At 64.3% G+C, this 13,511-nt stretch overlaps 1 protein-coding gene across 7 annotated transcripts in view; it reads right to left on the bottom strand.

Moving 5' to 3' along the window:
- The window catches only part of FBRSL1 (fibrosin like 1), an 86,666-nt gene that overhangs the window by 63,271 nt on the left and 9,884 nt on the right, over nucleotides 1–13,511 (bottom strand). For 6 of the 7 annotated variants that reach the window (XM_057526238.1, XM_057526234.1, XM_057526236.1 and 3 more), the window contains exon 2: nucleotides 6,910–7,110. In XM_057526238.1, coding sequence (XP_057382221.1) covers nucleotides 6,910–7,110 — 201 coding nt within the window. Of the gene's footprint in view, nucleotides 1–3,339; nucleotides 6,075–6,909; nucleotides 7,111–13,511 lie in introns of those variants that run through there. The other variant, XM_057526239.1, reaches the window with a different exon arrangement.

Raw genomic sequence — 13,511 nt, 5'->3', positions numbered from 1 at the left:
AAGAAACAATTTTTGGCTTTATTTTCTCTATTGTTTGCTTTCTGGTTCACTAATTACGCTCTCATTTGTATTCGCCCCTTTCTTCTTTAGGATACTTTCCTCTTCTCTTTCTAGCTTCTTCAGGTCACTGATCTTGAACCTGTCTTCTTTTCTAACACGAGCACTGAAACTGGAGGTCTCACTCCGAACACTACTTTAGCTGCACCCCACACATTCTATACGGTGAATTTTTGTTTCCATTTGAATTTTCTAATGAAACCCTGCTCAGAAGGACAGTCAGGAGGCAGAAGCGAAGGACTGGCCTGGGTAGGAGTGAGCAGTGGAAGATTGTTCCCTGTTTCTGGCCCAATCACCGGGGCAGACGCAAGGCTCCCCACTGAAGTGCGGGGAAGCTTTAGAGCTGTGTTCTGGTTTGTTCTCGCTCAGTGTGGGGGCCGTGGCATCTGAGTGGAGGGTCTCGGCTCTGGATACACAGGCCTGGTGCTCAAGGGGAGGTTCTAGGCTGACACGCGCTCGGCTTTGCGGTCCAGTGGTGAGGGGTCAAACCAAGGCTGGCTGAGCGAGAGAATGAGGAAACCAACAAGAGCAGCAAGTGCGGGGAGAAAGTGACCTTGGGAAGGTCACCTCCCCGGCCTGCCGGCTCTGAGACACACTGGACCAGTCTGAGGCCAGTCTCAACTGAGAAGGGCTGCATAAGGGCAGAGTAAGATACACGCTGCTTTTCCAAGACTTGGTACAAAAAAACACTGGAATATCCCATTGATAGTTTTCATACTGACTACATATTGAAACGATACTACTTAGAATGTAGCTGTCCCTCGGTGTCCGTGGGGGGCTGGTTCCAGGAGCCCCCTGCAGATACCGAAATCCACGGTTGCTCAGATCCCTCGTATAAAATGATGTAGCCCAGTCAGCCCGCTGCGTCCGCGGATACACAGAGCTGACGGTACATGGATTTAAAATACATTAGGGTTAATTTTGTCTCTTCTCTTCACACTTGCAATGTGGGTCCTATTACAGTCCTATCAAAGAGCGCTGCTCCAAGCTTCGTCTGCAGGGTCAGGACCTGCCTTTTGACAAGGCCCCTGGGACCCCTCCAGGGGTTTGGGCGGTGCACCCCTCCGTCTCAGGCTCCCCAGTCCCACCCCTGGGATAGGTTTCTTGCCAAGCCCCCCAGGCAAGGGCAGGTGGCTGGGCCTGGACACCATCTTCCTTAGACACCACCACCCCTGCTCTGACGAGCTGCTAGGGGCGTCTTGCGGTCAATGCAGCCCCTGGCTGGGAGGAGGCGGGCCAGCCAGACGTCTGTGCACACCAGACGCACGCTTGCCTCTCCTAACGTACTGGGGGACTGAGTCACGTTCCGTGTCTGCTGGGACAGAGGCTTCACGGGGCGCGGGTGATCTGCTTCAGTCGGGACGCATCCTCAGTGTTGGCGCCTTAGGTGCTGACGAAGTCCTCGTGCGGGGAGCGGCCGGTCCAGGGGCCTGTCCTCCCCAGAGTGTCTCCCACGTGAAGGAGCAGACCGTGTTGGGAGCGACCAGGCGTTCACGTGTGGAGCACCTCCGTGCTCAGAAGAGGTGCGTGCACACGCGCACGTGGGGAAGGCCTGCGCACAGCAGCAGACGAGCCATCTTCCCCAGGAAACTGCCAGCCTGGACTGGGTGCCCCAGGTGGGCGCTGGAAGTGGCGTGCGGTCCCCCGTGAGGGCCGGGGACTCATCAGGGGTCGCCCATGCTCACCTCCCGGGGCTGCCCTGCCACCCACGGGGTGGATCCCAAGGGGTCTCCTTAGTAAGCACCTGCACAGTACACTCCATCTCTGGCCGCTTTTGGATGGACCACCTGCTCACCCCTCCCTCTTCAACCTGGCAGCAAATTACAACCACCACTGCCCTTGCCCATCACAGGTTTAACAGGGACGAGGCGCCGAGTCAGGGGCTCCTGCCCAGAAGGTGCCTGTCCTCTCCCCACGGCCCAGTCTGCAGAAGGGGAGGTGGGCTGCAGGGCCGGAGGAGAGGTCCCAGTACAGCACTGTGCCCAGGCTCTGGTCTCCGTCCAAGGGCTCCCTGGGGCAGCATGGGGCCTCCCCCAGAGCCCCACGACACCCCCGAAGACTCACTCCAGCCCCACCCATCAGGCTGGGCTGCCCTACTCTCCCTGTGACGGGGTGGGCCACACCCCACACCCCACACCCCTGACCTCGGGGCCAGGTCAATTGCCAGGGCCCCAACCTCTGCCACCAGGCCATGCAGAGCCCACACAGCTGTGTCCTTTGGCCAACAAAGTGAGTCATCAAATTAGAATTAGCCACCAAAGTTTCAAAAACCACTGAATCCACAGAAAAACCCAGGTTTCCAGTTGTTCGCAGAAACAAAGATCTGGCCACACTGGACCTCTATATTCTCATGGCAACACGGGTCCCCCAGGACACAACACACGCGGCCCAGTCCCCTCCCTGGCCAGCGGGTGCCTCGCCAAAGTGCACACCCCTCAGGGTCCCAGCACGCTGAACCTGAGGCCAGCCGCGGCCGTGCGGAGCCCCGGAGGGGTTAGAGGGCCCCTGCAGGTTCAGGCGGAAGCCAAGCCCCTTCCTCAGCAGTGATCACGCAGGGAACAGCCCCACCCCAGTCACCACGGAGCTCCCCCCTGGCCGGAGCACTTCCGGAGGAGGAGAAGGAGAGTGGCCCCAGCCGTGGCGTCCCTGTGGGCTCAGCCCTCTTCCCCACCCCCCTTCTGCCATCAGAGACGGTGCCCCGACAGTCCTGTCTGCCCCACTAAGTGGCACCCAAGCACTGCAGCCAACATGCCCAGAGCAGAAAGGCCTAGAAAGGCAGCAGCTGCACCCGTCCAGTCCTGGCCTGCCCGTGCCACGCCCAGACAAGAGCACGGGGCCGGGGGCGCGGGCGGTGCGGCGATGCTCGCGCTGCCCCTCGGGCTGGGAGGTCAGGGCAGTGGGAGGGAGGGGGCGGCCTGAAGCCTTGCCACCCTCAGTGCATGACGACAGGGAACAGTGGGAACGAACGTGAAGGGTCAACGACAAGACCTCAGAAGCGCCTTCAGTGGCATCTAGAAACAGACCCCTTCCAGAGCCGGGGCTCCAAAACAGGACAGGTGGAGCCAGTCCATCAAGGAGGCTGCCAGGGAGGCCTGGAGGGTGATTATGGCCAGCTGAGTGCCCCCAGGCCCACACCACGTGACGCAGTGAGCCAGGTCCAGGCCAGGCGCCCGCTCCCCTGGCTGCTCTCCCGCAGCTCAGCCGGAACGGAATGAACGACAGGCAAGTCCAGATGTGCAGAAAACCACTTGTCGGCGTAAATCACTTCCCGTACGACACATGCGCTGTTAAATCACCAACGCTGATGCTGTCATAAAAATAACGGCACAGCACTTTTTATTTTCTTTAATCCGAAAAATAAGCCCCATGTTTCTGGGAGGGAGACCAGGTATCTGTAGGCTCTGCTCTAGGTGTCAGGACCCCCGGAGGGCCAGGGCCCTCATGACCAAGCAGGGAGGGAGGCTCGGTTCTGGAAACCGGGGGGCACCTCCGTGGCCTCCATGAACCGGGTCGGTATTAGAGGCGGCTGTCACAGCCGGATGAGACTGGGCGCACAGAGCACTGAGTGGGAGCCTGGCCAGGGCACCCCTGGTGGCCGACGCTGCTCTCCCACCTTGTGCCCAGGACTCCAGGAGCACTAGCGTGGGGCTGCCCTGAGCCAGAGGCCAGGGGCAAGGGGTGGTGACCCTTGAGCGCAGGTGCGGGTCGGGTGGGAGTGGGGGGCAGCAGAGAGTTTTGTAGTGTGAGGTCTGTCCTGATAGGGGACGTCCTAGGGGGCCAGGCGCCGGAAAGCTGTAGGGGACGAGTGGGATGCTAGGAGGGGACACTGTGGGAATGGCCTCAGGCCCTGCAGGCTTTCTTGGTCCAAAGCTGGGGGGTGGACAGGAGACTGCCCCCAGCTTCAGTGCTCAGTCACTGGGGTGGAAGAAGAGTCCTGACAGGGGGCCTCCTGTCTCAGCAGCAGTTGCTACTCAACCACAGACAGCCCTGAGCACCCCTCGTGTCCCCTCTCCACAGTCACAGGACTCTAGAGCTGGACAAACATCACCCTTTGCAGAGGGAAGCAGCAGGACCTCAGGCCTGGCTCTGGTTGTGCCCACATTCTGCCTGGTGGGGGGCGGGAATGCACACTGGCCAGATGGGGTGGGGCCCGAGGAGGGCAAGGCCTACAGCCGGCACGCCCCCCAAAATCACACACGCACACACTCCACGCACACGCAGACACTTGCAGACCACACGCCGCGTATATGCACACACACTCACACACTGGCTGTGCAGCACACCCGGGCACGGAAGGCCAACATTCAAGGACACGTGGGCACTTCAGAGGCACAGACAGATGCTAAAGGACCCCCCACCCCACGAGCCTGAGCCCCTGGGGGTGGCTGTGTGCTCGCTCCCGGGGGCGTGCGCGTCACAAAGCAGCGGGCACGGCGGGGGCCAGCCCGGTGGGAGGTGGGAAGGCGCTGTGGTCCTCTCCGCTCTTCCCGGCGTGGGGGGCCTCCGCTCGGTGGTGGCCCTGCAAGGGCTCCTGTCTGCTGGGCCTCAGCCTCCAGCCGCAAACGGCCCGGCCTGTCCGGAGAAGGCCTCCGGCCAGTCTGACAACACATCTCGGGCCACAGGCTGAGGGGGGCCTTGGCCCGGCCCAGCACAGCCACACCTGGGGTGGTCTGGGAAAACGGGTGTCAGGCTCCGGGGCTCACAGATGGGGCCTGGCGGGCCACTGCAGGGGTGGAGGATCGAGTCCGTCGTGACCTCAGGGGCCGGCAGGGTTGGCCCGGGGCCAGGAGGGAGAGCTGGGGCTGATGGGCCCGGACCAGGTCCAGCAGGGACTGCCGTGGCTGGCTCGGGGGCCCCAGGAGAGGCCGGCGGGGTGGGGCTGGCCGGCCCAGGAGTGACGGGCGCTCAGGTATGGGGAGTAACGGCTGGGGCTGGCAGGGCTGGCTCGGACCCAGAAGTGACCGCAGGGGCTGGCAGGGCTGTTTCAGGCCCAGAAGTGGCCGCTTTCGTCGGCACGGCTGTTCTGGGCCCAAGAGTGGCCGCTTGGGCGGGTGAGGCTGTTCTGGGTCCATGAGTGGCCGCTTTTGCTGGCACGGCTGTCCAGGGCCCAACAGTGAAGGCTTGGGGGGGCCAGGCTGCTCTGGGGTTTCGACTAATTGCTGGGGCTGACTGAGGCCCAGGAGTGACCGCCGGGGGCGGCTGGGCTGGCCCAGGAGGGACCTTCGGGGCTGGCACGGGGCTAGGGACACCCGCCGGGGGCAGCAGCACTGGCCTGAGAGTGAGCTGGTGGGCCGGCGACGTGGACGCAGCATGAGGAGTGACTGTGGGGGCTGGCACCGCTGGCACTGGGCTAGCAGTGACCGAAGCGGCCGGCACCGCTGTCCTGAGGAGGCCCTGCTGGGCTGGCCACGGAGACACGGGCCCATCCACGACCGCGTGGGCCAGCAGCGGTGCCAGAGGGCCAGCAGGGACCGACAGAGGTGGCATGGGGCCAGGACAGACCGCAGGGGCCGGCAGCGGTGCCACGGGGCCAGGATGGACCGCAGGGGTCGACAGAGGTGACACGGGGCCAGGATGGACCGCAGGGGCCGGCAGCGCTGCCACGGGGCCAGGAGGGAGCGCAGGCGCCGGCAGCGCTGCCTGGGGGCTAGGAGTGCCCAACGCGGCTGGCGGGGCTGAGCCGGGAGTGACCGCTGGGGCCGGCAGGGCTGATCTGGGGCTGGAAGCAGCTGCTGGGGCCGGCAGGGCTGACCTGGACCCAGAAGTGACCGCCGGGGCTGGCTGGGCTGTCTTGGGCCCAGAAGTGACCGCTGGGGCCAGCTGCGCTGACCCGGGAGTGGCCGCTGGGGCTGGAAGGGCTGCCCAGGGTCCGGGAGAGCCCGACGGGGCTGGCAGCGCTGACACGGGGCTGGGAGTGACCCCTGGGGCTGGCTGGGCTGGAGCTGCTGCTGGCGCTGGGCCGGGCCGTTCTGGTCCCAGTGGTTGGCTGGGAGCGGCCCCCCTTCTGGGGAGCACACCTGCATGGAAGAAAGAGCACGTGTCCACCTGGGCAGGTGTGCCTGTAGACCCCCCATCCAGCCCAGGCCCCTGAGACATGCTGCCCCCTCACCAGCATTCCAATCCCCAAGGGAGTTGAAAGTGGAGGGTGAAACACCAAGAAAAACCCCTCTCGGAAAAGAAGGCGCAAACCAGTGAGTCCCTGGAGAGGAAAACAGCTGTAGTGCTGAGCCGACACCTAGGACAGAACCCTGTACTCTGGGAGAAAGCCCCTGGCCCCAGTCTCCCTGCCCCATGCCAGCTGAGCTCTGGGTGACAGCAAGGATGGCTCCTCCCACCGAGGGCCCGCTCCCAGCGGGGCTGCTCCTTGCACCTGGTCCACCAACCACAACTGACGTGACTCCCTCCCTGTCTCGCAGACCCACTGCGTTTCGCGTAAGTTTAGCACGTGGAGAGCACCCAGCGATGAGCCTGGTCCCCACGCGTTACAGACACGCTGGACACCCCACAGTCGGCGGAGCCTGACAGACGCAATGGGGAAACGGGGCCAGCCTATCCGCGGGTGCGCCCTCCAGCCCCGCCCGAGCCAAGCACCCCCTGCCCCCAGTTCCTGGGTTCCTGGCCTGGTTTGCCAGCCCCCTCCCGGGGTGTCTCCTGCCTCCGCTCAGAACCCTCAGACTTCCAGCAGGCGGCTGCCCCCGGCCCCAATCCACGTGTGCCCCTAATCCCACACCCGACAACGATGGAGCACGTTGCCAGGCAGGCCCAGATGCCGATGGGTGGTGTCCAGGTGCTGCTGTGGCCCCCAGGCCGCCCGGGAGCCCTTGACTCGGAGTGGGAGGGCCCAGCGCTCACCTGCTTGGCGGGCTGCAGCGGGGCCTTCTTCTCCCCTCGGTCGCAGGTGGGCTCCAGGTCCTGCTCGGAGCTGCCTGCCTCCAGGGGCCGCCCGTTCTCACCAGGCTCTGCAGACGGGCAGTTGTCTGACTCACGGGGCTTCTTGACAAGGCGACGTTCCCACTTCTCCTTCCGCTCGTGTGGCTTCAGGGCCATGTCCTTCTGTGGGGTGAGGAAGGACAAAGCCAGTTAATCGGCGGTGACAGGATTCCAAGTGTTATCCCACCAGTGACACCATGAGAGACTACGTTGTGCCAAAGGTGGGGCCCTGGGCATGTGACAGCACCTACCTGGAGATGCCACTCCCTGCCACCCCCCCACAGTGGGCTGTCAGGCTGCCACACCTCGGGAAGGAGCCTCCCATCCTGGGAGGGCCGCATGAGGGGGAATGAAGGGAGATGGATGAATGGTAGGGGGCAGACGGGTCTGATGAGTGTGGGTGGGCCTGTCAGGACTGGGGGTCTGGGGAGGGTGACTGGGGTGAGTTTCCTGAGGAGCCCAGCCAGTAACGTGGGGCCCTGATCCTTGGCCTGGTGTGAGGCCTCACCCAAGCTCAGCAGGAAGCAGCTCCTGAGACCGGCAGCTGTGCTGGCCTTCAGGAGGCATGGCCCATCCTGGGGGTACCCTCTGGATCCCTGGTCTGAGACCAGGGCGAGCCCTGGGTTGAGGGCCATCACCGCAGTAGCTGGCCATAGGCAGAGATGCTGCAACTCCAGCTGCCCCATCCCCTGGTCCTGAGCCACCCGTGGGTTTATCAGCCCAACTCCAGGATGCCCAACTGGCATCCTGACCCAATGGGAGCCTGTCTTGGGAAAGCAGTCTCCATGTCAGCCAGGTGTGCAGAGCTTCAGCGACCCCAGATGTCATCCCTAGAGCAGGGACCTGGGCCCGCCTTGCTCACAGCTGTGCCCAGTGCCTGGAGCCGGGCCTGACACACAGTGGGTGTGTAATAAGCACGTGCTAAAACGATGCCGACAATGGCAGCATGGGCGGCTGGGCCTGTGCACTGCCCGCGCAGCTCCTACTGGGCCAAGGGGGCCTGGACCCGCCCCCACCTGCAGCTCTGCCAATGTGTCCAGAGATGCCGGCATTCACTGGTGGTGAAGAGGCAAGGGGCACCCACCGGCCTCTTGCTTGGGTCCATGGGGAACCAGGGGCAGCGCCAGCGCCACTGGGCTGCTGAAGAGAGAGCTAAGGAAATGCCAACAAGGGACCCAGAAGGTTCCGAAAGCCTCTGCCCAAGAAGGAGGGAAAGAGGAAAGCCTGAATGAGGGCGATGGTGACTTGTCCCAGGTGACACCCTCACGGCCCCCCAGGACATGTCCCCTGGACCGGCAGCAGGGAAAGGGATGTGCTGTGCTTGCCGCGCGGGGTCCTCTGACCTGGAGCCAGCAGCTCCCTCAAGGCGACTCCCCACGCCCCTCCTCCCGTCCAGTGAAGGGGGCCCACAACTCCCAGCATTCGAGAGGAGTGCCAGTGAGGTCAGCCAGACTGGAGCTGCCCCTCCAGCCACGGAAGCCCCCCAGCTGCCCCGCCTGGTGTGGCCCGCGGCCCGGCCTGGGAGCGGCCATGTCCAATCGCAGGCTGACTGACCACCCCCCCTCGGCGGCTGCACACAGTCGCGGCTGCACAAGGCGGCGGCAGCAGCAGATCCCTCCCCTCTCCCAGGCCCAAAGACCTGCGGCTCAAGCAGGACCTGGGGAGGGAAGGGCCACCCATGGCCTCTCAAGAGGGGGCATGTGGCACCCCTTGACCTCTGACCCCACACCAAGGGCTGGCGTGCTCACCTTCCTGCACGCCCCGCATCCCAACTCAGGGGTTGACTCAGCATCAACCGGGAAGAGGGGGGGCTGGTGTGCCAGTGGGGGCTCCTAAAGGTCAGCTGAACCGTGAGGCCGCAGGCAGGGCGCTCGCCCTGGTGCATCTGTGAGGTCAGACACCCTTCCATGCAGAAGCGCGCTCCCACCACATGTGGATCTGCCCAAAGTTCCACAGGCTTCCGCCTGAGCAGCAGGTGGGACCCCAACGTCCTGGATGCAGGACTGACCCTTCCCCCTGCTCACACTCTGGGCTATCAGACCCCAGGGACACCCACAGGTCATCTACACTTCCGGGGCCACTGCCGGAATCCCCAAGGGCACCAGCTCATCTCAGCCCGAGGGGGTCGCTCTCCCTCCCGCCCTGCCGACAGAGCCCCTGCTGACCCCAGGACTTCCCAGCGCCTGCCCTGCCCACAGGCCAACTCGTTAAACTGGCAGTGAGCGCCGACTCTATGCCCAGGCACCTGGGACCAGATCGGGAGGGAGCTGGGCCAACAGGCGAGTTGTCACGACACCCAAAAAGGCAGGAGGGTGACACAGGCAGGGAAGCGGAAAGGAAGGAGACGCTTCGGAGCTGCTCGGGGAGGACCCTTGGCCAGAGCCCAGGGAGCCTCCCTCAGGGAGCAGCCAGCGCCAAGACCCTGAGGTGGCGAGGAGTTCCATGCTCCCTCTCTGGTGCCCGTCTCCTCAGGACGGTGATGCCAGGAACGAGGCTCTACTGGTCAGCAGCCGGCCCAGCATACGGCCTGGGCTTCCCTGGCGAAGAACGCTGAGGCCGCCCCTCCGGCGGCGAGGAGGCACTGGTGAAGACGGCTCGCTTTCCACACGCAAAGGACTTAATACGCATGGGCTCCTGGTGCGCCCGTGACACGTGAATGTCACCCCCCACAGACAGAGGCCGAGGCCCAGAGAGGCCCAGCGATGGTCCCGGTCACCCAGCGCGCAAGGGTCTCCCTGCTAACAGGCTGCTGCCACACAGGCCCTGGAGCGCAGCGAGGCCCCCAGAGTCCCTACCTCTCCAGCCTGGACGCCACCTCCCGACCACGGGGCGCCAGCCTGCAGCTCCGTTGCCTCAGAGCCTCACTGCCCACCCGTGGGCGCCCACCTCCCCCCAGCCCCATCGCGGTGCAGAGGGTGGGCCCAGCAGGCTGCGGTCAGAGGCCCCAGGGAAGACACAGGGCAAGTCCCCAGGCACCACGCTGTAAGGGGTGCGTCAGTCAGGGCCCCCGGCGTGCGTGCGCAGGCGAAGCTCGATTAGAAGGAGGCGGCGGCACGACCGTGCAGGCCGACGTCCCGAGACCCGCTATGGGCGGCCTCGTGACCCCAGAGGGCCGCGGGAGGCGGAGGAAAGGCCGTCAGGCAGGAGCCCCGTCTTCCTCGGGGCACGGCGGGCCTTTTGGTTCCACACGGCCTTCAGCAGACAGGACGAGGCCCGCCCGCATGCAGAGGACGCCTGCCGCACTCAGTCTGCGGTGGAAACGCAGCCCCGTCCACACGCCCTCCCATCTGGGGCCAGGCTGGCACGGCTGGCCCGGCAGGTGCCACCTGAGGGGCCCGCGGGCATGGGGAGGCGGGGCTTTGATGCAGCCCCACCCTGCACACCCGGGACCCTGGAGACCCTGGGGCCCCGGGCAGGACGCGAGTCTCTGGGCTGCGGCCGTGCTGGTCAGGCCCCGGGCCCAAGCCTGCCCTGACAACGGGCCTCTCGACTCCCACACCTCGGAGCCCCCCCACCGTGGGCCACCTTGACCTTCTCATCGCCACAGAAAGTGGCAAGTTATCTCTCCCCACCTCCCCACGGGCCACCTCCTTCCGGAAAGAGTAACTAACTAACCATCTTGCCCCCGTGCGACCTGGTCCCGAGATGCGCACGTCCCGTGTCACTGCGGGGTGAGCCTCGCCTTTACAGGGCAGGAAGGGAGCAAGAACCCTCCTCAGGGTCTTTCTAGGGCCGCCCGAGGCCACTTTTGACCTACCTGGCTAAAGTCACAAAGACTGCTTCTAGCCCACGGGATAACCTCTGAACTCTCAGGTCTGAGCCCTGGAACAGAACAGGGCTGCCCGTGGCGTGTCTGAGCAAACACAGAGAACGTGTCCACTACTAACCATGAATCTCCAGGGGCAGCCTGCCCCAGGGGGACACCTGGGACCTGTCTTTCTAACAAGCATTTGTGAACAAAGAAGAAGGACAGGGAAGGGCAGACGTGCAGCGAAGCAAGCGTGGTGCTGACTTACGTGGTGAGCACCTCAGACAGACCCGCCCCCCGCCGCGCTCCGGGGCCCACCTCGGCCCCTCCACAGGTTCTGGAAGGGCCTCAGGAAAATTCTAGGTCATCTCTCCAGACACATCCGGACACCGCATCGTTCACGTGGTAAAAAGGACGCATCTGTCAACCACAGATTGTTCTAACTCGTCACATCTGTAAACCTGTTTTTGGCATTGTTGTCTTTCGTTAGAAACAACTAGATTGCCAGAATCTTTGAACCACCAGTGCCTCTCCCCTGGCCTGCACTCAGTCCAGCTCCATGCTGGCCACAGCCCACAGTGGCAGGTGGGGCCCAGGGCAGGACCTCCTGCATCTGGAAGAGTTGGGGGAGCAGGAAAGCCACCTGCCTTGGCCGGGCTGAGGTGCACCAGGCGTGGGCCTTGTGCAGACGGAGGGGACGGCAGGACCACGGGCTCTCTCCTGGCTTCCGCAGGCAGGAGGCCTCGTGCTGCACACGTCCCAGCTCCAAGAGAGGCCCATAGTGTTTCCCGCCTGAAGGTTCGAGAGGATGAACTCTAAGCCAACGGCCCTGCCAGTTTCCTCTCCTGGAAGGAAAATCGCCATCTCAGAAGGATTTCTCTGGAGCAGGGCTTACCAGGGTCCAGATGCAGCCGCTCCTACACCGAGCCACTGCCATGAGAACGACCGCGGAGCTCCCTGGGCTTCTGTTCTGTACCGCACTGCTGGCGAGCGCGAGCCAGGCCTGAGCTTGGTGCCCAAGGCTGGGGCTGCCCTCACCTGTGACGCCAGACCCGTGGGGGGGTGTGTCTGGGCCCGTTTTGAAGGCTCAGCCATGCTTGGGCACACGCAGTGCCAGAGTTCTGCCCTCACTGGCCTCAGTTTCCTCATCTGTAGACTGGCGCGGCAGCTGTGCCCAGGCCTGCAGGGAAGAGCGAAGCTGAGGTGTGCGGGGGTTTTACCCACAGCCACACTTCTGAGCCACACTGCGGGCCCACAAAGTTGGTGCTACGAGTGCTCCCGAGTACAAATGGGGAAACTGAGGCACCGCCAAGGCTGCGACAATTCAGGGTGAGCCAGGACGAACTCCAGTGCTCCAGGGTCTGGGGTCGTGTCCCCCGGAAGTGGCCAGCTCTTGCCGTCACCAGAGGGTGTCCGGCTGCAAGTGGGGAAACCCAGGGGGGTGTCCAGGCAGGGCCTCAGTCACCACAGAGCCTCGGGGCACCATCCCCTCCAGATCCGCCCGTGCAGTCACACCTGTGAGCACACAGGGACAGATGGGCAGACGCGGCCACACAGACCCCAGCACCCACGCCCGCATGCAGTGGACCCTCCAGAGCAGGCGCTGCCAGGCACGGCGGTGACAAGCCCTGGGACCTGAGGCAATGGCCCTGCAGCGAAGCCCCCCGCAGTAGCCAGGCCCTCTGACCCTCCCGGACCACGGGGGCGGCGGTGTGCATGTTGCTGTGAAATCAGACTAGATCTTCCTGCAGCGATTTTACGTGACCACCTGTAGCTCCCCTAAACACGATTACTATGCAGCGCCGATAGAATTTCTAACTCGCTTCTGTAAACCGACCGCGGAGAGATAAAAGCAATGACAACTAGTAAACACAGACTCGGAATGATTCCCCTCACCGGGGGCTGAGGCTGCCTGCTCCCACCTGGATCAGGCCCTTTCAGGCCCCCAGACCCTGCAGGCAAAAGCGCGGCCACACCCCTCTGACCAGGTTGGGGGCCCCTCTACTCTGCGAACCACGCTGGGGTCTGCTCCCCAGTACCCGGGCTCCAGCCCATAGAGCTCACCCCTCGTCACCAAACTTGGGCAACTCTCGCCGCCGGGGGCAAGAAGGCAGATGGCCCACCTGAGCCCTCACCACTGCCCCCCACCCCACCCCACCTGTCGCTCCACTTCCCGGACGGAGGCTTTGTGGGACGTCCATGTTACCCTGGGGCAGGGCCAGGCCTGGAGACCCGTCCCCGTAAGGTGCCAGGAGGCTGCGGGTGGCAGAGGTTGCCTTCTCCCAGAGCCTCTGGACCTGAGGGCCCCAGCAGCCCTCCCGACGCATGGTTCAGGCACCTGCTCTCCATGGTTCCGGGAGCTCGCGCCACACGCCACCCACGTCCAGTCTGAGTGCGGCCCCACCCACTCCACCTTCAGGGCCTCGCCCATGGCTCACCGGGCAGGCTGTCACCCCCGACCTGGACGCCCTTCAGAGCACATCTGCCTCAGGGCCTTGGCGCGGCTGTTCCCTCTGCCCTGGCACCCATATGGCTCACTCCCCCTCACCTGCAAGTTCTGGCTCAAACTCCCCTTACCGCACCCAGGGTAAATCCGCAGCCCCCATGCCCCGCCCCGCCTCCCCACTCCTCAGAAACTCAACGTGCAGGCGCTCCTTTCCTGTGGTCGGGGGAGCACGTGGCTTAGCGCAGGGTCTCGCCCCAGGTGGGAACCCCCTCCCCTTCCCCCTGGCCAGACAGGAGGCAGCTTCTGCACCACCCACCAGCAACTGGTGCC

The sequence above is a fragment of the Balaenoptera acutorostrata genome, chromosome 13 (genome assembly GCF_949987535.1).
Source record: "Balaenoptera acutorostrata chromosome 13, mBalAcu1.1, whole genome shotgun sequence".
In the NCBI taxonomy this organism is placed as follows: domain Eukaryota; kingdom Metazoa; phylum Chordata; class Mammalia; order Artiodactyla; family Balaenopteridae; genus Balaenoptera; species Balaenoptera acutorostrata.
This window is presented reverse-complemented; position numbering and strand designations above follow the sequence as displayed.